General features: G+C 40.6%; 2 protein-coding genes across 6 annotated transcripts in view; both read right to left on the bottom strand.

The window, feature by feature from the left end:
• Nucleotides 1-7,441, bottom strand: part of LOC138969050 (uncharacterized) — a 14,742-nt gene extending 7,301 nt beyond the window's left edge. For both annotated transcript variants that reach the window (XR_011456359.1, XM_070341746.1), the window contains exons 1-3: nt 6,615-7,441; nt 1,897-2,046; nt 687-932 (exon numbers count right to left, since the gene is read on the bottom strand). Coding sequence is in view for 1 of the 2 variants with exons in the window: in XM_070341746.1 (XP_070197847.1) it covers nt 687-932; nt 1,897-2,046; nt 6,615-7,109 (891 nt within the window). In the remaining variant the exon portion in view is untranslated. The remainder of the gene's footprint in view (nt 1-686; nt 933-1,896; nt 2,047-6,614) is intronic.
• A 1,488-nt stretch (nt 7,442-8,929) lies between these two features.
• LOC138969051 (uncharacterized) lies at nt 8,930-24,823 on the bottom strand. Of its 4 annotated transcripts, none has more exons than XM_070341747.1 (9): nt 24,440-24,821; nt 21,576-21,716; nt 18,971-19,047; nt 17,857-18,190; nt 16,398-16,538; nt 15,432-15,512; nt 14,953-15,060; nt 13,954-14,034; nt 8,930-12,084 (listed from the first exon to the last, which is right to left on the bottom strand). In XM_070341747.1, exons 1-9 carry the CDS (start codon nt 24,495-24,497, stop codon nt 11,840-11,842), a joined length of 1,266 nt encoding a protein of 421 aa, XP_070197848.1. In that variant the 5' UTR covers nt 24,498-24,821; the 3' UTR covers nt 8,930-11,839. The 4 variants fall into 4 exon arrangements, with proteins under 4 accessions (XP_070197848.1, XP_070197850.1, XP_070197851.1 ...); XM_070341749.1 differs by lacking the exon at nt 24,440-24,821 and adding an exon at nt 23,506-23,751; XM_070341750.1 differs by lacking the exon at nt 24,440-24,821 and adding an exon at nt 23,281-23,493.
• Between the last annotated feature and the right edge of the window lie 177 nt (nt 24,824-25,000).

The raw sequence follows: 25,000 nt of genomic DNA, 5'->3' as shown, positions 1-25,000 counted from the left end.
GTTTTGTATTGGTCCAAATGTTTAACTGACTTTTGTGTTGAAATACAAGTAGGAAAAAATCCTCACATGCATGAAGACAACTTCCCGTAATGACTACTTTGAATCGAGACTCAAGACATGGTAATACAGATCGAATGACTCACCGTTCTCCAAACTGAGCATTGCCCTATATTCTTTCCCGGTTAGAGATGCAACACCCCTCCCCCCCCCCCAATTTCACTTTCTCAAAACGCGAAGACAAACAAGCAATCAGCAGTTCCATCAATTTTAAAATAATGCTCTTGATAGTAAACTTGGCATTTATTTATTCTTTACCTTGAAGCTTATACTCGAGAGGCTGAGCCTGGCCCCTTTGCTATAGGGGGTGCATTTATTTATTCTTTACTTTGAAGCTTATACTCTAGAGGCTGAGCCTGGCCCCTTTGCTATAGGGTGTGCATTTATTTATTCTTTACTTTGAAGCTTATACTCTAGAGGCTGAGCCTGGCCCCTTTGCTATAGGGTGTGCATTTATTTATTCTTTACCTTGAAGCTTATACTCGAGAGGCTGAGCCTGGCCCCTTTGCTATAGGGTGTGCATTTATCTATTCTTTACCTTGAAGCTTATACTCTAGAGGCTGAGCCTGGCCCTTTTGATATAGGAGGTGAATTTATTAAGCAGTGCATTTATCTAGCAGTTTCTGTACCTTAAAGCTAATACTCTTGAGGCTGAGCTTGGTCCCTTTGCTGGACAGGACGTTTTTGAGCAGCATGGGGACGAAGCCTCCGGCCAGTGTGGCCAGCGTGGTGTTGGTGGAGGACATGGCCATCACGTTGCCGAACGCCATCACCACGATCATCACGAACATCAGGAACACCACGATGATCATGAACTTGCCCGTGGCAGCAAGCAGGTTGATGTACACTGGTCCCGGCGCTCCGTGCACGCGTACCTGATACAAGAAAGTGGGTACATGTGTACTCAGATCGTTGGCTGACACAAACATTAATTAAATGCCTTCTCATGTAGATAAAACTGCAAGCAGGTTGATGTACACTGGTCCCGGCGCTCCGTGCACGCGTACCTGACACAAAAAGCGGGTACATGTGTTCTTCTATTGATACAGATGGGTACATGAACACTCTTTGCGTGACAAACATCAGGAACACCACGATGATCATGAACTTGCCCGTGGCGGTAAGCAGGTTGATGTACACTGGCCCCGGCGCTCCGTGCACGCGGACCTGACGCAAGAAAGAGGGTACATGGGTACTTAGATCGATACCTGACACAGAATTGGGTACATGTCTTCTCATGTTGATAAAATTGCAAGCAGGTGGATGTACACTGGTCCCGGTGCTCCGTGCACGCGTATTTGACAAGAAAAGCGGATACTTGTGTACCGGCCATATTGATACAAATGGGTACATGAGCACTCTTGACTTGACAAACATCAGGAACACCACGATGGTCATGAACTTGCCTGTGGCGGCAAGCAGGTTGATGCACACAGTGTCTTGTACCCTGAGTAGTAGGGGTTCACTTGTATCCTTAATACGACAAACATAAAGTTACTTTAGCACGATAGAGTGAACTTGCCTACGGCGGCAAGCAGGTTGATGTACACTTGCCCAGAGCCTCCGTGCATGCGTACCTGAGGCAGGAAGGTTGGTACGTGAGTACTCAGATCAATTTTGTTGGTAAATTACCACGTTTGATGTCACATGGATCAGGATGTATCACTATGATGATCACGAAATCCCCCCCCCTCCCCCCATCGAACTTTGGGCGCCAATATAATCGTTTCAAGCATAGAATGCAAATGAAAACAAACCCACTTATGTCCTGACAATTTATACAGAAAAGAAGGACTTACCAACAAGTATTAGGCGAAAAGAAACACTTATTAGCCTTACCTCGCACAATTTCTGGAACAATCTGAGAGGAATGCGTGGCGTGTCGTGGGAGTCTAAAAATAGCAGCAGCTGACCCACTTTCCATCGGATTTCCTTTTTGTCAAAGTTGAGCTGAGGCTGCATTTCGTTCAGTTCGTCTACACACTTCACCTGTAACAAAACAGGGTTCTCAATCATGCTTCAATAATTGAATGTTGAGTCGCCACTTCGAAGAAAGATTGTCTTTGGCACAGATATTCTTCAATATATGGCATATGTATTTGGTGCCAACATGACAAATTTTTTAAAATATGTTTTTATTGGTTTAAACACAATTTTATTCAAAATACATGACATGAAACAATTGACAAAAATGCAGCTAGGACACGAACTCAAGCAGATGCTTATTTGACGTGACCATAACAATGCTAAGTTACACAAGTTTTCATGATGGTGGACAACACAATTATTAACCAGAAGAACAAAATGTAGGAGGGGGGTATGGGGAACTTAATCAAAACAGGAGGATTTACAGAGAAAAAAAAATTAATAAAAGAAAAAATAAAAGAAAAAAATAAAGAAAAAAATAAGGTGAGACTATGAATGAAGCGCGTGGGACGAGAACATCGATGCTGAGACATGTATGCAATAAGTAAGTTCAGATAAATGTACATTTTCATGGAGAGGGCAGCATAGTTCGTTACGAATGTATGGAAGAAAACAACCACACACACACACACACAAAATAGAACAGCAAAACAAAAACAAAAACTCAATGATAATTATTACTTATGTTAAATATGTAATTGATGCAACAACACTGAGAGGCGGGTTTACGTTCTCCTGCACACAAACATACACAATACCAGTACGTAGGCTAATCCTTCAAGTTAGTCGACCAGATTCAGCAATAAAGGATTGGACCGACTCGAAAATCAATCGGTGTATTTATGCGAAATGAATGTTGCTCGCTGCCTCTTAATAATGTTTCCACGTGTCTAAAATTAGCAGGCAGTGGACATACGAGCATTTTCAAACAACGTGCAGTATAACAAGTAATGTTCAGCTGTTTCGTTCCGGTTACCGCACGCACACTGTGGGTTATCTTTTAAATGGCGTTTGCATAAATCGGAATTAAGGTTACTCATGTTTAAACGCATTCTGCTGTGTTGTATTTCTACCTGTCTTTTTCCAAAATAATAATAAACTGGCACATGATGATGAAGACTTTGTAAATAATACTTAAACTCGCTAATTGAGTTTGTGGTTTTAACCACATCAGGCAGATCATTCCATAAAATTGTAGTCGAAGGAACGAAGGATGTTCGGAAGATTTCTGTCCTGTGAGCTGGTACAAATCTTTCAAGTGGTCGTCTTCTGTGATAAGGATTTAAGGATGAAACTAGTGGTGGCAAAAGGTCAACTAAATATAGGGGACATTTACCATGAACCATGTTATGATATAAAATCAATTTATGTTGTCTTCAGTGTTCCTTTAGACTACAAAATCCGCTTTCTTTGTAAATCTTACCATGACTGGTTCTCCGCACACCGCCAATTATAATACGTAAAGCTTCACGGTGTAGTTTTTCCAGGGTGTTCGACAGGGCTTCAGTACAATTATCCCATAATACATAAACATAGTCAAAATGTTGCAAAATAAAGGATTTGTACATTATTTCCAAACTTTTTCTGCATAACTTATACTTATAATGCCTTAAACAATTAATCAACAAAGTGGTCTTTTTCACAATACTTCTGACTTGAGCGTCCCATTTACAGTCATTTTGCAAAATAATACCGAGGTGTTTGTGTTCCTTTGTGTCTTCCAAAACAATTCCATTGAAAAATAACGGGTCAATTTGGCTTAAGTCACGTTTTATATTCAGCAATTTGGTTTTTGTTTCATTAAATGTGACTTTCCAACGTGCTGCCCAACAACTAATTTTATCGAGGTCTGTATTTAAAATTTCGGCACGTCTTACCTGATCATTCAATGCAAGTGACATGCTAGTATCATCAGCAAACAATTTAATAACAGACTCAATATCATTTAAAATATCATTTATATAAATCAAAAACAACAAAGGGCCTAACACAGAACCTTGAGGAACGCCTGCTTGTATACCTTTCAGCTCTGACTTAGCTCCTTTAACGACAACTAATTGAACACGGTTTGCTAAGTAACTACAAAACCATGACAAAAGTCGACCTCGAACACCAATCGATTCCAATTTTACTAATAATCCTTTGTGCCAGACTTTGTCAAAAGCTTTTGACACATCAAAAAATACCGCCTGTGTTGTTAAACCGCTGTCGTAATTTAAACATACATCATTATATATAGAGACAAGTTGACAAATCGTCGAGTCGCCGGGTATAAAACCTGACTGTGTAGGTGTGAGTGTGTTGTTGGATTGTAAAAAGAGATATAGGTTCCCGCAGTGGGGCACTGCGGTTATGAAATTAAAGGCCCCTCCTGTTTTTGGAACCGCAGGAGCTTTCTAGTTTGCTGTTAGGTAGATTTTTGGTTCCTCTTTCCTGTCATGCTCTCTTTTTCTTCATGAATTCTTTTCTTTTTTCTGCCTTCTTGCTCATTCACCTGTATTTTTTCCAAAAAATCTCTTCTCTTGCCGCTTGTCTCGCGATTCATGTATAGTTTAATCTGTTAGTGTTCTGATGTAAGCCCAGCAGTAGATAGGTTAAGCCTATTTTAACATACTGGAAACTGGTAATCTTCCAGTAGGTATTAATTTAGTTTTACTAAAGCCTGCTGGGACACAAGTAATGGGTTAGTGCATTTGTAAACAGGAATCGCTTGACAAGTGGCCCCCTTCATCCCCCCTTCCTCGTCCTGATATGGCTCTACGTAGTCGGCTGGACGTTAAGCAACAAATAAACAAACAAACAAAGAGATATAGGTGGCTATGAATACATCGTTCCAAAACTTTGCCAACGCAACTCAACAAGGAAATCGGACGATAATTATTACAAGTATCCGCTGAACCTGACTTATAAATAGGCGTAACATTCGCAGTTTTCCAAATTTGAGGATATACTCCTTCCCTCAAACTTCTGTTCAACATATGGGTGAGTGGCTCCGAAATAACATCTATAGCTGCAATGAGAAGTCTGTTGTGGATCAAATCGGGACCAATGGCTTTTCTTTCATCAAGATTTTTAATTACATCTTTTACCTCGTTAACTGACAAAACAATATCACATAATTCGCAATCAAGAAACGACACTTGAGGAACATCATCATTTGGGTCTTCAACATTGGAATTTTTAATAAAACAGTTATTAAAGGCGTTAGCTTTGTCTTGGCTTTGTTCATAAACTTCGCCGTTGTCACAGATAGGCGGAATTTCGTCACCATATAATCCTTTCTTCTTCATGAATGATTTCACTAACTTCCACCAATCTTATGTACCAAACTGCGTTGAATCGGAAACTTTTGCGTCTAATTCAGAATAATATTCTAAAATCCGTTCTCTTTTCTTTGCTGTAACAAGGTTACGTGCCAGGCGATAACTCAACCAATCTTCCGGCTGTTTACTTGTTTTGGCTTTCAAATGAATCTGATCACGTTGGTCTATTAACATTAAAATTTCAGGTGTAAGCCAAGGTGCGTCGTTAGGACGTATCGTTACTTCTTTTACTGGCATGCACTGTTTGGCTATGTCCATAAATAGTGCAGAAAAAATATGAACACTTTCGTCAAACACCTCCTTCATGAGAATGTCTTGCCAGTTAACCTGAGAGAGTGCTTCGCAAAAACAATCAACATTAAGTTTACTATAATTAAAGAGTGTTCTTTTATAGGAATTATTTTTATTCACAATTCTGTTTGATACAAAGTGTGGTACACTATGATCGCTTCAAATAGGTGGCAACACATTCACTTGTTTAACTAACTGAGGGGTGTGGGTGATGATAAGGTCAATACATGTACTAGTGGTGGCTGTTACACGCGTTGGCGTATTCACAAGTTGACAGAGCTGGTGCGCCTGTAAAATATTCAAAAAGTTCCGCGATGGAGAGTTCAGGAAGTCGACGTTGAAATCGCCTAAAATCACAAATCTCAATAATTGGTTATTCATTCGCCTTAAGCTTTCATCAATTAAATCCTAATAATGAATATTAGCACTAGGTGGGCGATAGAATGAGCCAATCAAAATGCTTTCATGGCTCAACTTTGTCTCAATCCAGACTGCTTTAAGACCATCGACTTGGAGATCAGGTTAGCTTTCCAGTTAATATAGCCCTAACCACAGGTATATTATCTGCAAGTAAGATCATGTGCTTGTGCCCTAACTTATTGTTGTAGTTACAACATTTTGATGGCGAAGCTCTTCCTTTCACAGCTGAAGGCCGCAGTGGGGTCATTACAGTATAAGTTTACTTGAATGTGACAATCACGGAACGTTCGTAGTACGTGAGCTCTTTGAAAACAGAGAGCGTTCGTAAATTAAGGGTTCGCATTTACTGCATGGCCCTCTTTAAATAGAAAACGGAAGTAAAGATACAATATTTAAATACAAAGAGGCTGATATTTTCATGAAAGATAATCAAAACATAAACAGCAGAAAACAAAGATTTCCGAACATAGTTGCAGTCCAAAAAGCCGGAAAACATCGCCACAGGCTAGGAGACGTGGAGACGTGGGTTCATACAATTAGCCTAAAAACACGGCTGAACTGACTATAGAGAGACATGAAGACGGTACCACTACATACCAGGAAGGCGGCGTTAGCCTGCTGTGAGCTTGGCATGGAGGCGATCTTCCTGAGATCTTCTGTGGTCCTGTCAATCATTTCGTCAATGATGGTCTTGTCGAAGGTGACGTAGTTCTCGTAGACGTTGTTGTAGCAGTCGTGCATGTAGACGAAGACCAGCAGCACCATGCTGACGTACTTGAGCACCGACCCCGCGTTCACGATGATCCCCATCATGGTAAAGGCTAGCACCTGCAGAACGACAGATATAATGGCGTATCGTACAGCTTGAATAGGCACACTCCTTCCCGTGAACACTGTTCTGTTCATCATCTCAGATCTGGACAGGCTTTTACATAAGATAAGACCATCCCTCCACTTGAATGCATACCAAAAATCAACACCCTGACTGCCCCCCTGTAAGGAGTTAGAAATATATGAATGAATTCTTAAAAAATCACAAAAAAGTCTGACTGACCGCTCTACAAAGGGTACACATGGGACAATATGAGTCATCTAGTGTTCGTCTCAAGTATGGAGTCCCACAGGGCTCTGTATTAGGTCCTGTCCTGTTCGCGTTGTATATTATTCAAAAGAACTATCTGACATCATCTCCAAGCACGGGTGTGAACATCACACATATGCTGATGCTACTCAGATGGAGGATTCTGCGAACCTTTGAGATCTCCCGAAAGTGCCCCACAACACCGAACTATGCATTGAGTCAGTGAAGGTCTGAATGGTTGATAACAAAGTGAAGTTGAATGATACTAAGACTGAAATGATGCTGTCAGACACAAAGCATGCGCTAAACCAGACTGACCGTACCTTTGAAACCATAGGTAGCACCACCCACAGACACACACAGACACACAGAGACACACAGAGACACACACACACACACACACACACACACACATACTTGTTTTCCCCTCGTTATTGTGACCATTGGCCGGCCCCATCGTTGTTTTGACAGTGCCTGCTGAAGTGACCGTTTGACCAATAGATAAGAAATTCCACATCAAGCTTATTTAAATTGGCCAAAAGTGAATGTGCATAATTACACTCACATACACTCAATATTTCAATAAACTGAAACACCGCCTGCATTGTGTTGACAAAGATGATACACACGATACACACTTGTGTGTGAACGTTGTTTTGACCGGGGTATACATGTTTTCCCCTCGTTATTGTGACCATTGGCCGGTCCCATCGTTGTTTTGACAGTGCCTGCTGAAGTGACCGTTTGACCAATAGATAAGAAATTCCACATCAAGCTTATTTAAATTGGCCAAAAGTGAATGTGCATAATTACACTCACATACACTCAATATTTCAATAAACTGAAACACCGCCTGCATTGTGTTGACAAAGATGATACACACTCGTGTGTGAACGTTGTTTTGACCGGGGTATACATGTTTTCCCCTCGTTATTGTGACTATTGGCCAGTTCCATCGTTGTTTTGACAGTGCCGGTTGAAATGACCGTTTGACCAATAGATAACAAAATTCCACATCAAGCTCATTTAAATTGGCCAAAAGTGAATGTGCATAATTACACTCACATACACTCAGTATTTCAATAAACTGAAACACCGCCTGCATTGTGTTGACAAAGATGATACACACGATACACACTCGTGTGTGAACGTTGTTTTGACCGGGGTATGCATTGTATTGACTTTCCGTGGTAGTGTGATATTGTATATATATGATATAAGGTAGTGTGCCTTTACATTTTAACTTGCTCCTTTCAAAACCTTCTATTGGCACTTAGACCAAAGAATCACAAAGCCTTTTTTTATGTGTACGAAACAGCTAAACAAAACGTGTAGCTTACTTTGCAGTGCATAATCATGAAGCTTTTTAAAATGAAGTTTAATTATCATATTTGAAGGTGGTGGATACTATAAGTGTTATCAGGGACCTATATTAGAATCAGTCTGTCAGTTACGTTTTTTTTTTCCTTCTTGTAATGAAAGGTATTTTTATGATGGCGCTCAGTTCCCTTGCGTTTGTTCATCGACATTTTAAGATACCTTCACATTTGAAATTGCATTTTATTTTATTTACTTTGACTTCCATTCATTTAATGATGGGCTTGTTTAGCATAATTGCTTTTGTATACACATGCATTTTACAGTCTGTGTGTTCAGTTGTAGAAACAATTTCTCTTCTTGAGACAATAATAGCTTTTTGTTAACTTTCGGAGTAAGGATTTGAATGATTTTCCCTGTGGCGATTATGTCCATGCAATCTGCAATCCTGTGATCACACATCCACATACAAACACAATCAGTCAAATCATAACAATAAGCATGTTTTGCAAAATAACGTTTGGTAGTTTTTATTCCTTTTCAATGGCATGCAACAAAACGGTGACATTTGCTTTTTGCAGACATTTAAAAAGCAGTGAATTTATACTGTTATAGCTTACAACCAGGCTATAACAGTGATTGAATGTTGCCCCAGTTGACAAAGGAACAGGAAATAGAATGCATGTACAACTTCTCGTCTCAAACTAAAATAAAGAAGAAAAACAAATCTGAATATCTTGTTAAAGAGAACAGAGAAAAAAAGTGTATTTTGTACCTTCAAAACCTCTTAAACAGCGCTTACATTAGATTTAAGAATTCAGTGAACTTAACGTATAACAACGATTGAATAACTCTGCCCAACATGACAAAGAAAAAAAGACAGATTTATTTCTCTCAAACAAAACCTTCAAACCTGTTGAAAAATAGGCTATTGCCTCCACCATCATTGTTCTGACCGCCCATAATAAACTGAACTTTTGACCAATGTCCAACAAAATTCAAATTAAGCTAAATCAAACACACTCTAAATAAATAATTAAATATGAAACTGCTCATGATTAAAAATAATGAAAACACATAATGCACACCCGGTGTATAACATTGTTCTGAAAGGAACAATACACGGCTTTGACTTTCTTTAAACTTATAAGTGGGCCTAATGCGTTCATGATAATAATGCAATATAACACAGTAAGGTAGTCTCGAGTCATATGATTACATATTTGTAACATGGAAAATAAACCAATGTTAAAATACTGTGAGGCATGAGAATTGGCATATAGATATATATATATATATATATATATATATACAGATTATTTAAAACACTCCACTGAATAGTCCACACAATCAAAACAACTAGCAGCATCTTTAGTAAGGTCTATGCTTTTTCAATTGCAACAAATGAAAAATATACTTTTGTTTCTAACAGAAAGTAAGAAAACTGCCAATTTATCCTTTGTATTATAGCTTCCAACAAACGTATAGCGACGATTGAATAATTTTGCCCCAGGTGACAAAGAAACATACAATAAAACTATTTTCCAACTTCTTGTCTCTCAAACAAAATTGAAAAAGCAAATCTTCAAACATCCTGTTAAAATAGGCCATTTGCCTCCACCATCGTTGTTTTGACAGCACATGCTGAAGTGACCTTTTGACCGATGCCCATGAAATACCAAATTAAGCTGATCTAAAGAGCCAAAAGTAAATGTACCATAAATACACTTTATATACACTCAAAATCTTTCTTTATTCTTTATTTCTTTATTTGGTGTTTAACGTCGTTTTCAACCACGCAGGTTATATCGCGACGGGGAAAGGGGGGGAGAAGGGATAGAGCACTTAAAATCGAAATCAATCATTACATGTGAAACACCACTATCATTGTGTTGACATTGAAATGTCACACACGATGACCCAGTGTTTATGATACGTTATGATTGTTTTGACTTTCCTACTAGCGGACCGTATGGTAGTTTGTGGTCACGATAATAAATAATAATGATCACACGATGACCCAGTGTTTATGATACGTTATGATTGTTTTGACTTTCCTACTAGCGGACCTTATGGTAGTTTGTGGTCACGATAATAAATAATAATGATAATAAAGTTAAAACGGCTATGCCTACGATGCCTTCGGGCCTTGTTTTTGGCCGATTTGAGCGAAATTGCTGTTATATATTGCTCAGCCAACCTTAATTAGAGCAATCCTTACCCTTGTTATCCCAAAGAAGTACTGTACGCCCCCTGCGGGTTAGGGGGAAGAATTTACCCGATGCTCCCCAGCATGTCGTAAGAGGCGACTAACGGATTCTGTTTCTCTCTCAATAAAATGTCACACACGATGACAAAGTGCATATGACACTTTGATTGTTTTGACTTTCCTAATAGCGGACCTTATCTTTACTTTATTTGGTGTTTAACGTCGTTTTCAACCGTTCAACGTTATATCGCGACGGGGAAAGGGGGGGGGGGGGGGATGATGGGATAGAGCCACTTGTTAATTGTTTCTTGTTCACAAAAGCACTACCAGAGCTGGACTCCAAGTTTAACATTGGCGAACGACAAGAAGAAGAAGACAAAAGCACTAATAAAAAAATTGCTCCAGGGGCTAGCAACGTAGTACAATATATGACCTTACTGGGAGAATGCAAGTTTCTAGTACAAAGGACTTAACATTTCTTACATACTGCTTGACTAAAATCTTTACAAACATTGACTATATTCTATACAAGAAACACTTAACAAGGGTAAAAGGAGAAACAGAATCCGTTAGTTGCCTCTTACGACATGCTGGGGAGCATCGGGTAAATTCTTCCCCCTAACCCGCGGGGGGGGGGGGGGGGGGGGGGAGCGGACCTTATGGTAGTCTGTGTTCATGATAATAAATAATGATAATACAGTTAAACAAGGGCAAAGCCACAAAGAATATGACTCACTTGCTTATATTTTGTTTTGTTTTGCTGATGTAATCACATGCATTTTATAAGTGTTCATAGGTTTCATAACCAAGACGAGTTTTTATCATGAAAGCTTCCATTATTTGAAAAGTTTTGAGTGTTCAATAGGTGGTCAGTTGTCAATACATATATAGCCTCGTTTTTGCTATGCAAATGAATTAAAAATAGCCAACTGCCTCCACCATCATTGTTTTGACCGCATATTAAACTGACCTTTGGATCAGTGCTAAGAAAGGTCACATCTAGCTTATTCAAAATGCCAAAAATGATTTGCATAAACACATACTAAATAAATCATTTAACATAAAACACAACCACCAGTGTGCTCATAGTCAAAATTAATAAAAACAAATAAAGATAAATGTGTAAATCATTGTCCAGTACAGCTCAAGACACAAACCTGCACTAGATATATATCCACTTAGTGGTAGTGATCAGCAACAACATTGGAAAGATGATCAGTAGCTGAAAAGCTGAACATTATTTAGTTTCGCTGATTTCTTTGCAAAGCAGTAATCCTGTTTCGTACATGTATAGTTCTTGACGTGTAGCCAGGTACGAATTATCAGAGTCTCTTCAGCCTGAAGGCACTTCTGGATATCCTCTTTTCTTGGCAGCACTTGCGTGGCGATATATTTTAACAAATGAGCCTCCACTGCCTTCACCTCCTCCTCCAACCACAGTCGACATGGCTGGCTTGAACCTTTGTGGACACAGATATCACAAGACCTATTACCGGAGATACAAAGGTTAAATATGTTATCGGATTAAAACTTTATAAGGAACAATCATGCCAACTCAATATGAGCGCCGGGTAGTCTGGTGGTCTAGGCCGACAACTCGTGATCTCAGTGTCTCTATTTCGAATCTTGATTGGGCATGGACATTTATTTTCCCGAGTCAACATTTGTTCTGATTCTTCTTCGTGGCACTAAAGCTAGTACACTAAAACTGTCACATTTTCACTGTCAATCTTAGTGCTGCTTACATTTTGGTTGTTCAATGTAAGTTAGATATAGTACCTCCTCTTTTTTCCAATTCCTGGGACTCCCGTCCCCGCCTCTAATACACGGAAGTGTATGTGGGCGTAATCCATCAATTACAAAAGATTTCAAATCTAAATTAAAACCGGAATTACAGACCCTGTACACATTCATTTTCAAAGCATGGGACAGAAGCCACGAATGGGCATGAGAAGTGGCAGGTCAGTTAGCCATTGCACTTGTTAACTGATCCACTTATTTATTCATTTTTAAATAATTATACAATTTACTGCTTAGTTTTGAATCAAGAAAACTGAGCGACAGCAGAAGGCCATTTTGATATGTTAAAGCACGTACGGATTTGAACTGCTCTTTGACAAAATGCCGCTCTTAGTTAGATTAACAGTTAACTCGTTATGAACACAGACCTGTTTACATCCTGCATTAAAACCAGTCATAAAAACACTCTCCAGAAGCTACCTTTTTTTTTTGTGGACCGGCTCGTTCATTTTATTTAAAGATTTTCTTTAAAGTTTTTCAATTCAAAGAACTGTGATCTTTGCTATATTGGAGAAAGATTAATGGAGATCACTTTTAGACTCAAAAAGACTTTCAAATTCCGGCAACAGCACAAGTCACTGACCGTAGCAAGGAGATAATGTCGAAGCACAGACATACTGGTCAAATAAACTCGATGCGAAGCAGGCTCATGTTTTGCCAAACACAATTTGTTTGTTTCCATGTTCATTTGTGTACTGCATTTTGTAAATAAACTAATGCTGCGTCTAACCTCGGGACACGTTCGCTTGGTTCGCGGACGAACGACTGCAGTGACTCATGACTGACTAGCTTTGTTGTTGCACTGATCTCAATTCGATCACCAAAATGCAAGTGATTCGCTCTTCTTAGACTTCGCCAGACACTGCCACTTGACTTGATAGTTTTGCCGATATTCCTGTACAACTTGAGCTTTTTTGGTTGGCATTTTGTCCCCAGAGAGATCGGCCTTACGCTTACGACCCATGTCGATCGGACCGAATGCACAAAAACCACGCGTTGACCGACAAATACCTTGTTTTTGCACATGCGCAGACAAGGCTGTTCCGGTCGGCCTTGAGCTAAAAGGGTTTCCGGGAAATCAAAATCCCGGTGACTACTAGTACTACAATTTCGACTTTAAATTTTCACACACGGAAATGGTTCTCGTGACCGGAATTTCCGGTAGATTTCCGTAATACCGGAATTTAGACCCTAAATCCGTAATAATTCCGGGAGGGTAAACAGGTCTGTGAACATACTCTATGTTTCCTTCCAAGTGCTTTAGAGAAGGGTATTACCGTACTCAAAAACACAATAACTATACGCTCCTAGTTAGATTAACAGTTAACACGTTATGAACAGGCTCTATTTTTCCTTCCAAGTGCTTCAGAGAAGGATATTACCTTACTCAAAAACACAATAACTATCTAGTTTACTGGTTTTGTTCTACTTTAAAGGAATAACTTTTGTGTGGATTGAGTCAGCTCCTTAAAGCTCAGTTCACAAAGAGAAAGAAGAGGTATAAATACAATGATTATGTTTCCACTCACTGTTGCGCGTTGCCTTTGATTTGAGCTTCTTTGGTTTGGAATGGCTCCACTGTTCAGGTAGGTACTCATTGTCAGTTGAACCTTGGGGAAAAAAAAAAGATGATAGATTTTCTCAGCTGGCTTATCTTTATTTCAAATCATTTGATAGATTATGCAAAATAGCAAAAAAAGAACAACAGCTAAAAGACATATGCTTTTAAATATCAATTTCGTTGTCAAATAACTAAACACAAGAGTTTCCACTATGGAATGCGGCCATTCAACAACTAGGTAATGGGCGCTTAGTTAATCGTCCGTACATGACGCCAGCATTTCTTTCTTTCTTTATTTGGTGTTTAACGTCGTTTTCAACCACGAAGGTTATATCGCGACGAGGGAAAGGGGGAGATGAGATAGGGGAAAGGGTGGAGATGGGAGGGAGCCACTTGTTAAGTGTTTCTTGTTCACAAAAGCACTAATCAAAAAATTGCTCCAGGGGCTTGCAACGTAGTACAATATATGACCTTACTGGGAGAATGCAAGTTTCCAGTACAAAGGACTAAACATTTCTTACATACTGCTTGACTAAAATCTTTACAAACATTGACTATATTCTATACAAGAACCACTTAACAAGGGTTAAAGGAGAAACAGAATCCGTTAGTCGCCTCATACGACATGCGGGGTGCAGAGAAATAAGGATGTGGAAAAGAAGACTTTTGGTAAGTGAAATAAAGGTGATGGATCCAGTCAGGTAGAAATAAGACAACAAGAAAAGAATTGGAAAACTGCAGGGAATAGTAGGGAGAGTTTTCTTGGAAGGAAATATAGGTGAAAGGACTGGTAAGGCAGAAATAAGACAAAAGAAGAGAAGAAACAGAACCGTTAGTCGCCTCTTACGACATGCTGGGTAGCATCGGGTAAATTCTTTCTAGTCCCAACCAATATGGGACTCCCCCTAACCCGCGGGGGGGTGACGCCAGCATGTTTCTAAATTAATTTATATGCAATAAAGCTTACTTTCGTTAGATGACGCTGAAGGAGAAGTGATCTGTGTGAATACACTGCATCTTGTGTTCATCATTGCCACACCAACAGGAGAGAATGTCCAGGAGGAAGGGGGCTCGCCTGGGGACATAATAAAATTATAATTAATTATTTATTGTATTAATTATGTTATGTTCAAAATAAATAAACGTGTGTTCGGTGTTATGAGTGTACAGGAATGAACTATTCTTCAAAGGTACAAATACATTTCAGATGTAAGACAATCAAATGCATCAACGAATGCAGTTCTACCCCTCATCCTTAACCCCCACCCACCCCCCAACATTGACGCCGTAAAAAAACACCTCCGACAAGCGTGTTGGACACAAACAACTCTGTGAGTTAAATTCAAGCTGTTCCCACTCGAACACAGGAACCCCCTGACCTTCATCCATCTCCAGTCGCGCCCCCATGGAAAATTGGTTGACTAAGGAGAAAGATATATACTGAACTGTTTGAGCATGCACTGCTGTCAGCAGCACACCGTTGAAACTTCCTTTGGATTTCTGGTGCTTCCTCATCATCAGCAGAATCTGACAAATACAAAAACATGAATAACCCTTGTGATATTACCTCATTTTTTGTTTGTTTGTTTGCTTAACGCCCAGCCGACCATGAAGGGCCATATCAGGGCGGTGCTGCTTTGACATATAACGTGCGCCACACACAAGACAGAAGTCGCAGCACAGGCTTCATGTCTCACCCAGTCACATTATTCTGACACCGGACCAACCAGTCCTAGCACTAACCCCATAATGCCAGACGCCAGGCGGAGCAGCCACTAGATTGCCAATTTTAAAGTCTTAGGTATGACCCGGCCGGGGTTCGAACCCACAACCTCCCGATCAAGGGGCGGACGCCTTACCACTAGGCCAACCGTGCCGGTCATATTACCTCATGCCAGGGTGACAAGTTTACACTAAATAAGTAAATGTATTCACTTTTACATGGAATGGCAGCTACAAATAAGAAATTAAATCTACTATGTTACTTTGTGGGAGTGAGGAGGGGGGGGGGGGGGAGAGAGAAAGAAAAGTCATGTTTGCAACTACAAACTTAAGAGACTTTCAGACACTGAAAAGCGACATCGCCATTCAAATATGTCCTGTCCCCACTCCAACACCATGTAGATGGGATGGATTCAGCCCATATTGTCCCTTACTGTCACCTACTGCAGTGGAGCGCTGCGGACTTAAATTAAGGGCCCCTCCTGTTTTTGAACACCAGGAGCTATCTAGTTTGCTGTTAGGTAGGCACCGGCTCATCTTTCCTGCTTCCTTACTTTCTTTTACTATCAACATTCTGTTCACAGTTGTTATTTCTGCCAAAGTGACCAATCGCATTTGTTTTTATCCGAAACTGGGAGTGCTTGCAGTACTGTAGTTGATAGCATGCGTACACAGAAGAAGAAGACTTACTGTCAGGTGCAGCTGTAGCAGGACAAGGTTGATGCATAGGCGGAGAGGGCTGGTTATGTGGCGGTGCCAAAGAGTCTTTTGTTGCGAACCTTCCTGATGCAGATCGTTCTGGAATAGGGCTGTGACCCTTTTCAACAAATTCTGTAAATAATAGTTACAATATGATAGAATAGATAAAATCCTAGATCGCAAGTACAAAAGTTTATGTAGTAAGTACCGTAGTATTAATGTTTGCTTTATTGTGTAATGCAAATTAATGTTAGCACAATATATCACATTGTAGTGTGCATTGAAGTATGAACGTTCTCAATTTAGATTTAAAACAAATACACTTAGTGTACACTACATTGGGGTGTGCACGTAAAAGATCCCACGATTGACAAAAGGGTCTTTCCTGGCAAAATTGTATAGGCATAGATAAAAATGTCCACCAAAATACCCGTGTGACTTGGAATAATAGGCCGTGAAAAGTAGGATATGCGCCGAAATGGCTGCGATCTGCTGGCCGATGTGAATGCGTGATGTATTGTGTAAAAAAATTCCATCTCACACGGCATAAATAAATCCCTGCGCCTTGAATAAAAATTGAAAAGAAAAAAAATCCCTGCGCTTAGAACTGTACCCACGGAATACGCGCGATATAAGCCTCATATTGATTGATTGAAATAAAATTGTATTGGTGGTTCAATGTCACTAGCCACAACAAAGGCGATACCAGAGAGAGGGAGACCGGGATTCAAACCTGTGACTATGAGAGTCAGAGGAACTATATGTAGTCCACGCTGTGTACCGAATGAGCCATCCCAGCCCCCCAATTTAGAAGAAGAAGAAGAGGCAGAAGAAGCAGAAGGAGAAGAAGATGAATTTAAGAATACAAAAAAAAGGTTATTACAATACTAGATTTAGAGATAGTCTAGCTGTGTTCATTTTGTGCAAAAAGAGCAAAGGAATTCATGTTTGTTTGTTTATTTGTTGCTTAACGTCCAGCCGACTACGCAGAGCCATATCAGGACGAGGAAGGGGGGGATGAAGGGGGCCACTTGTCAAGCGATTCCTGTTTACAAATGCACTAACCCATTACTTGTGTCCCAGCAGGCTTTAGTAAAACTAAATTAATACCTACTGGAAGATTACCAGTTTCCAGTATGTTAAAATAGGCTTAACCTATCTACTGCTGGACTTACATCAGAACACTAACAGATTAAACTATACATGAATCGCGAGACAAGCGGCAAGAGAAGAGATTTTTGGAAAAAATACAGGTGAATGAGCAAGAAGGCAGAAAAAAGAAAAGAATTCATGAAGAAAAAGAGAGCATGACAGGAAAGAGGAACCAAAAATCTACCTAACAGCAAACTAGAAAGCTCCTGCGGTTCCAAAAACAGGAGGGGCCTTTAATTTCATAACCGCAGTGCCCCACTGCGGGAAAAGGAATTCATGTTCAAAATGTCACACATACCTGCCTCCTCATCCGAGGTGATGGCTTCATCTTCAGCCACTTCCATCTCATCCAGGGTGCAGCGCTGGTGGTCTTGCAGCTTCCCCTTTTCAAGGGCAAGGAGTAATTTGCTGACTTTGGCCAACTGCATCATGTCTGATGGGAGGCGGTAGTACTCGCGGTGTCCCATAAACTGAGCAAGGGCATCCAGCTCGTTGTCCTTCAAACTGACTATCTGGGACAGAGTAGCAACCTGCTTTCGAAGTGAAGTAGATGTGATGAACTGTGGCTCTGCCAACTGCGCTGATGTCACAAACTTTCGAAGCGTGTCAGATCCCCGAATGTGCCCCTCCGACTGAAAGAATGAGCAAGAAAACACAAATTTGTTGGAGCCGCTGACACCAGCATCATCCCTTTTTTGCACAAGCAGTTCCACAGCTGCTTTCACCTGTGCAGTCATGAGAATTGGGACAATTCGGCCACGTTTTCCGATTATCTCAATCCTGGTCAGCTTGTTACATAGGATTTTTTCAAATGTGCTAAGTGATTTGAAGACATCTTTCACACAGTCACAGCACCGTCGGAGGATGCCATTTTGGATGCGTCGTAAGCGAGACTGAGCTTCGACAACATTATTATGCAGTCCGCCGATACCGACAAATAGCCTACCTGGAAGCTTTCGTGGGCACAGAAAATGAGCCAGAGGACTTCGCTGATACTGCCTGGCGCACTTCAGTTCCTGCCATCATTCAGAATTGCCAAATCGAACAATCAAAAAGAGTACGACTGAGGAAGTAACTGGGACATTCTTCGCTGTTCCTTCCAACTGGCAACTCAACTGAACTTGTTAGCCTTTGTTGGTGATCTGTTTCGACCGTATATTTTTGTTCTTTTTTCATTATAAATGCCTTATTTTGTCTGAGAAAAAGAACCAGTTGCTGAAAAAGAATGCACAACTCTGATGCATGTTTTTCAGAGGCAAAAGAACATAGACTGCAGATAGCAAACATATTTCATTGCCTTGGTCATCACAGGAAACTCACAAGTAATGCAGGTCAAACATTTAACAAATCAAATCGCAAAAACAAAATATCTTCAGACAGGGCAACAAATAATCTACTCTATAAAAACTCACCATTTGGGAGTCAACTGAGTGATGGCTGCTTATAGAGTCCTCTGTCACAAGCGCCTGTGGTTCGAAGCTGCAGTCAACTGTAGGAAAGACAGACAGAAAGCGCCTGTGGTTGCATGATGCTTGGGACTTAACCTGTTTTTGAGCTTCATATTTCCCCTTTACGTTGGTTTACAGTTAGAACAGTCTAGTTAACTGTTTTCATATTTGTGTATAATAAATTTGATATGGGAGATTTTACTTCATTCGTACTGAAGCTTGCGTAGAGTCCAGCTAGATCAGCTGTAAGTCCTATTTCATAGACTGGACTGGAGAAAGGCATTATGGTTTGTCTATACATGCGACTCAGTTGCAGTCGCCCTCTTGTTCCTGAATCAAGCTGAAGCCAAATACTGGTTGAACTCCGTATATATATGTATCGTCTATCGTCAGACTACATCGTCTGTCTTCCGTCTATCGTCTGTCTTCCATCTACCGTCTGTCTTCCGTCTATTGTATGTCTTCCGTCTGTCTTCCATCTATTGTCTGTCTTCCGTCTATCGTCTGTCTTCCATCTACCGTCTGTCTTCCGTCTATTGTATGTCTTCCGTCTGTCTTCCATCTATTGTCTGTCTTCCGTCTATTGTCTGTCTTCCATCTATTGTCTGTCTTCTGTCTATTGTCTGTCTTCCGTCTATCTTCTATCTATCGTCTGTCTTCCATCTATCGTCTGTCTTCCGTCTATTGTCTGTCTTCCGTCTATCTTCCGTCTATTGTCTGTCTTCCATCTATCGTCTGTCTTCCGTCTATCGTCTGTCTTCCGTCTATTGTCTGTCTTCGATCTACCATCTGTCTTCCAACTATTGTCTGTCTTCCATCTATCTTCTGTCTATTGTCTGTCTTCCGTCTATCATCAGACTACATCCCAAGAATTCAGCATTTTCTCTAGTGGGTCCTCTATTTTCTCTGTTAACTGTGGGTCAGTCCATTCATCAGATTGGGATCTGCATATATATGAGCGTTGCATAGGCAAAGGCAATATTGCCGATTCATTACAAAGCACTGGAAAGACCGTCTGCTAGACTGCAGCTACTAGTTTTGCAAGGTGTGTTGCAGGAATTGAATTTTTACCAGGGATGTATTTCATAGACGGCAAGAATTTAGTTTTTGTACAAACTATATCGTCTGTCGACCAGTAACAGAAGCAAACCTGACCAGGTATGTGCATGCAAGCACTTAATTCATCCACGGTGATGAAACAGGAAGCATGCTTTATTGTTGTAAATATATATATAGGATATTGAGCAGCTTCCGTTGACATATATGGCCTTATGACCGAAATAGGTCCATGTACATGTGAGACTATCAAATCATAACCCTGAATTCTCCAATGTGTATCAGAATAGCAATTTAACTACATATCTTAGTCATAACTAAACTGTGTTAACTGTAGTGTGATCACCCCTCCAGAAGTATTGCATAACAGTTAGTTAGTCAGGGGTTCCACTGGGTTTTTGCTTTTTGCGTTTGCATACACAACATGACTGAAAAAATGCGTATGAGCCGGGGAAAACGCGTACCATTACAAACTTAATTGGGGGAAAAAACGCGAAGGAGAAGTGTGTTTTTCTCACTACGATTGAGAAGACATGCAGTGTTGGCGTTAACCGGTAATTACCGGTATTTTACCGGTTGAAACGAAAAAATCCCGGAACAAAATTGGCTGCCGTTGATTTTTAGAACTACCGGTCTTTTTTCGCTGGCAAAACTATAAAACCAGTACTCTGAGCTGGATTCTAACTGGTTCCAATGACCAGCCTACCGTTTTTTTCTGGACTGTTTGCTTCATAAAAGTTTGCGTACCGGTTTGAAAAAAGTACTAGCGCCATCACTGGACATGATGATGATAGGTAACTAAAAGAAGTCCCTTCATCAGATTCTGTTCTTTCACTTTCCGACGACAGATCGGTCTGTTTGCGTTTTGCAGTGGCTCTGTACAGGTAATAGGCCTCTAAGCGAGGAACTGAACTATTTGCATGGCGCTAAATGGAAGATATTTCAGCCTGAAAAACAATCACTGTGGGTCAGTCCGATGTAATCAGAGTAGACCCGGACACCCCTGGCCTGTAAACTGAATCGGCAGTGCACCAAACTAATGGCATGTGTGATAAGGCAGACCATTGTTTTGCTGAACACAGCAGGATCAATTATTTATTCTGTGACTCATGACCCCCCCCCCCAAAGAAATGTAATGCAATCTTCCTCTTCGGTAGAGCTGGTCATTCATAAGGCTATCGCCGGTGGCAGTGACCTAAGGAATAAAGATTCAATTCGGTAGAGCACTGGTACTATGGCCTCTGGCGATAAGTACACGAGTGTTAACAGTGATGAACAAGGCGGGTGGGGAGAATCAGAGGTGGGAGTTCAGGTGCTCTCTTCGTGGCTATTTAGTGTTTTGAGTGCAATTGTAATTTTGCGTGACAAAATGCAACATGTCGGTGAAAATGTGTACGGAGGCTGAAAACTGCGTATACTTTTGTGTGTGCAATAAGTGGAACCCCTGAGTTAGTTCCTTACTTTCTGGTTAAATCTTGCCTTTCAACAAAATAAAAATGGGATTACATTGTACCTGGATGATTGCTGGTGTCATCTGGCAATGGTATGGCAGGTAGACTCTTAGCCAGTGCAGCCTGCACCATTCTTTGGCCGTATGAGAAATGTGGGAAGTACTCCCTTGTTTTAAATCTCTGGCCTCGGCCTCCTGGTTCCACTAGTGACATAATAGAACATTTTATTAGTAAATTTTCATTTGATTAATAATATCATCCTACATACGTGAGAGAGACACTCGTGAGATAATAATCGTTCAAATCACACGTGTGTATATCATGTAAATGAGGTCATGTCAAGCAAGTCTGGCAGGGACCTGTTTTTCCACTGCTTATGATGCCAAAGTCACCGAGACAAACGTCATTATAGAAGAAAAAAGATTGCGCTCGCTAATTACCTTCGATGAATTTTTAGAACTAACACGTCAAGCCACACTTTCAGAGTGACGTTTCTTTGCTTTGACGTAATAGATTGCACGAGGCTTTAGAAGAGATCGAGGTTCCAAAACAAGCGTCTTCAATTTAGCTGCCTCGACTGCAGGACATTTTCAGTAAAATACACGTAAGTACAGTATGTAGGATAAACAGAATACTACATGGCTTGCTGTTTTGTACCAGATTTACACTCGTTGCTTTTTAAAATAGTGAATAGCTCGCTTTCGCTCGCAGTTCAATATTTAAAAAAACAACTCATGAAAATCTGGTACGACACAGCAAGCCATACATAGTATTCTCTATTTATACTTCCCTAACTCACATAAAAGCATGTGTACATTTTTAATTGAGAAGCATTGTCATTCAGGTGTGTCTGATCCAAAGGAGTTGGACTTGGAGTATGATGAGAATGCATTATGTCTTACCACTGACGAGTCTCTGTCAGATGATGAATTGTATGATGCCGAAGAAGGCAGTGAGTTTTCTGACACTGTGACAGTGACATTGCGTCAAAGATGGTAGTGGTCGAGGGGGACCATGGGTTGAATGTCGAGGAGAGAAAAGAAAAAGAGAGCCTATACACTGTTCAATTAGCGGCTATGCTAATTATTTTGTCTGTAATGAACTTAAGTTGATGAGTTTGGGGGAGATACAAAGTACCCGAGCTACTGTAACCGGACTGCCTGGTCTCTGGGAAGAGACAGGGATAAACCATGCACGGAAAAAGTACATCATAGGTTTGAGGGGAAGCAGTAATGTCGTGGACAGGAGAAGAAAACAGAACAAAAAGAGGATGAAGAGAAAAAAAGAGGAACAAAAACGTGTGCGTGTGTATGGGTAAAGTAAAACACAAACAGTAGTTGGTTTTTTTTCAACAGACGGATTTCGTCCCCAGAACGGAAGAATGGCTCCAATACATGATAAGTCCAAAGTCAGTCCAGCTTCGCCCGGTCAAATAACTCTTCACGTCCTGAACACATTTCCCTATTGCTAAGCCTCAGTACCGTAAGGATTTGATGAAAATGACCAGAAAGTGGGTATCTGTGTGTGTCAGACATGACATTTATGGGTTTTATGTTATAAAACATGTATGTAAAGTATACACGTATAATACATGTATGTATTATCATTATGAGTAGTTAATTAATGAAGAAATCATACTGTCATTTTAATTTGTAACTAGTATGCATTAAATTGACAGAAGAAGACTCATCGTGTAAAAAGCAGAATTAATGATTCGCATGCCTGTTGGACCATGATTATGGGGGAGCCGAGTCTCCACTCACTCACGTGCAACAGGTGAAAAGCATGAACATATTTGACGATGCACAGAGCAGAGAGCGACGTGATCGAGTAACCGGACTTTACGGCCACGCCAGGAAGTCGCCGCGTCGGCTGGGTGATGGTGGAACAAAGAGATGAAACTTTCTTTCTTTATTTGGTGTTTAACGTCGTTTTCAACCACGAAGGTTATATCGCGACGGGGGAGATGAAACTAAACTACATTAAGCTTACAATTTCAATGTCAAGCGATTGTCTGCTTCGAGTCCCAGCACTTGTTCTGCCCCTAATTCGTCGATAATATCCCCAAATTTGTCTTTACTGACTGTATCAGCATCACCAGAGATGGTCCCAAAATCTCCGTGAAAAAAAAATCAATACAAATCCATTGCAAACTACCAAAACGTTCACCAAACGAACGAACCGCGGAGCAGCTATGTGCTTGTTTACAAAGGAAGTGACCTAAATGTGGTTTTCAAGCACAGAGAGCGCTTCCGTCCTGTGAGGTCATTCCTAAGTATAGTAACAAAGTCGTGCGGTACAGGACGTGAAGAGTTTTTAATTAAATAAATCGAATTAAAAAAAAAATATAGTCGCACCGTGACTGACTTATTCGGTCTCCCTAATTCAACAGCTACTAGGCCTAAGGCGAGATTGAAATTTGAACATTGGAGCTAGATCTCAACCCGCCTCAGGCTCCTACACATAAATTCAGCAAACAAGCACAGACTGACACAAACAAAACATAGTTATATAAATACTGATAAAATCAGTGCTATTCGATCGCTTGTACGCACAGCTAATCTCAGAATCTTTCGGAAGTTAAAAAACCAACATGCATCGTGCCTTCTCAGTATAAGAGTATTTAGATCTGTGCACCACTCACCATAATTTGTTTTAATGTATAAGACTCTTGCATAGTAACCTGTACCAACAACTTGATAAGCCATTGATAATTAATGACTGATCAAGTTCTTGTTAATGTCACTGTCACTGGATTGTGAGCTCTAAATTCCAAAAAACGAGGTTAGCCATTTTGGAATGTCAGAGCCATGTGGCAACAGACCTGAAAGATAAAGTTGAAGGCGCGTCACTATTTCAAAAACAACTCAGTCAACTGTCTTTTCGTCTAAAATGGACAACAAAGTACTATAAATATAATACACACCTGTGTCTGTGGTAATGTAGCGGCTGCGGCGTTCACCCCGCGTGTCGGCGTCAGCCATCGTGTCAAATCACGGTTTCACGCGGCAATCCGCTCTCTCTCGCTCTCTCTCTCAATGTTGTCGCCAGGGGAACCCAAAAAACTACAGTTCTTGTTTTGACCGCAAAACACTAGCCCAACACACTCGCCACACACTCAACCCTGACAAAATTATCATAGTTTGGACAGAACCAATAAAATCAAATCCTTGTGTCACATGGTATATCTTAGGGCGGGAAGCTCGAAAATCGAGGCATCCGTTGTTGTGACGTCAAAACAACGGGGTGCGTCAAAACAATTCGGCTCCATTTTCGGGCCAAAGTCAAAACGACGCGGTCTTAACAAGAACACACACACACACACAGAGACACACACACACACACACACGCTCCCAGACAGACAGACATACACACACACATACACACGCACACATACGCACACATACACACAAATACACACACATACCGGCACACAAACAAACAAACGAACAAACAGACAAACAAACGTAACATGACAATCAAACTG

The sequence above is a fragment of the Littorina saxatilis genome, linkage group LG6, assembly GCF_037325665.1.
Source record: "Littorina saxatilis isolate snail1 linkage group LG6, US_GU_Lsax_2.0, whole genome shotgun sequence".
NCBI lineage: Eukaryota > Metazoa > Mollusca > Gastropoda > Littorinimorpha > Littorinidae > Littorina > Littorina saxatilis.
Note: the sequence above shows the minus strand (reverse complement) of the source record. Positions and strands in the feature narration are given on the sequence as shown.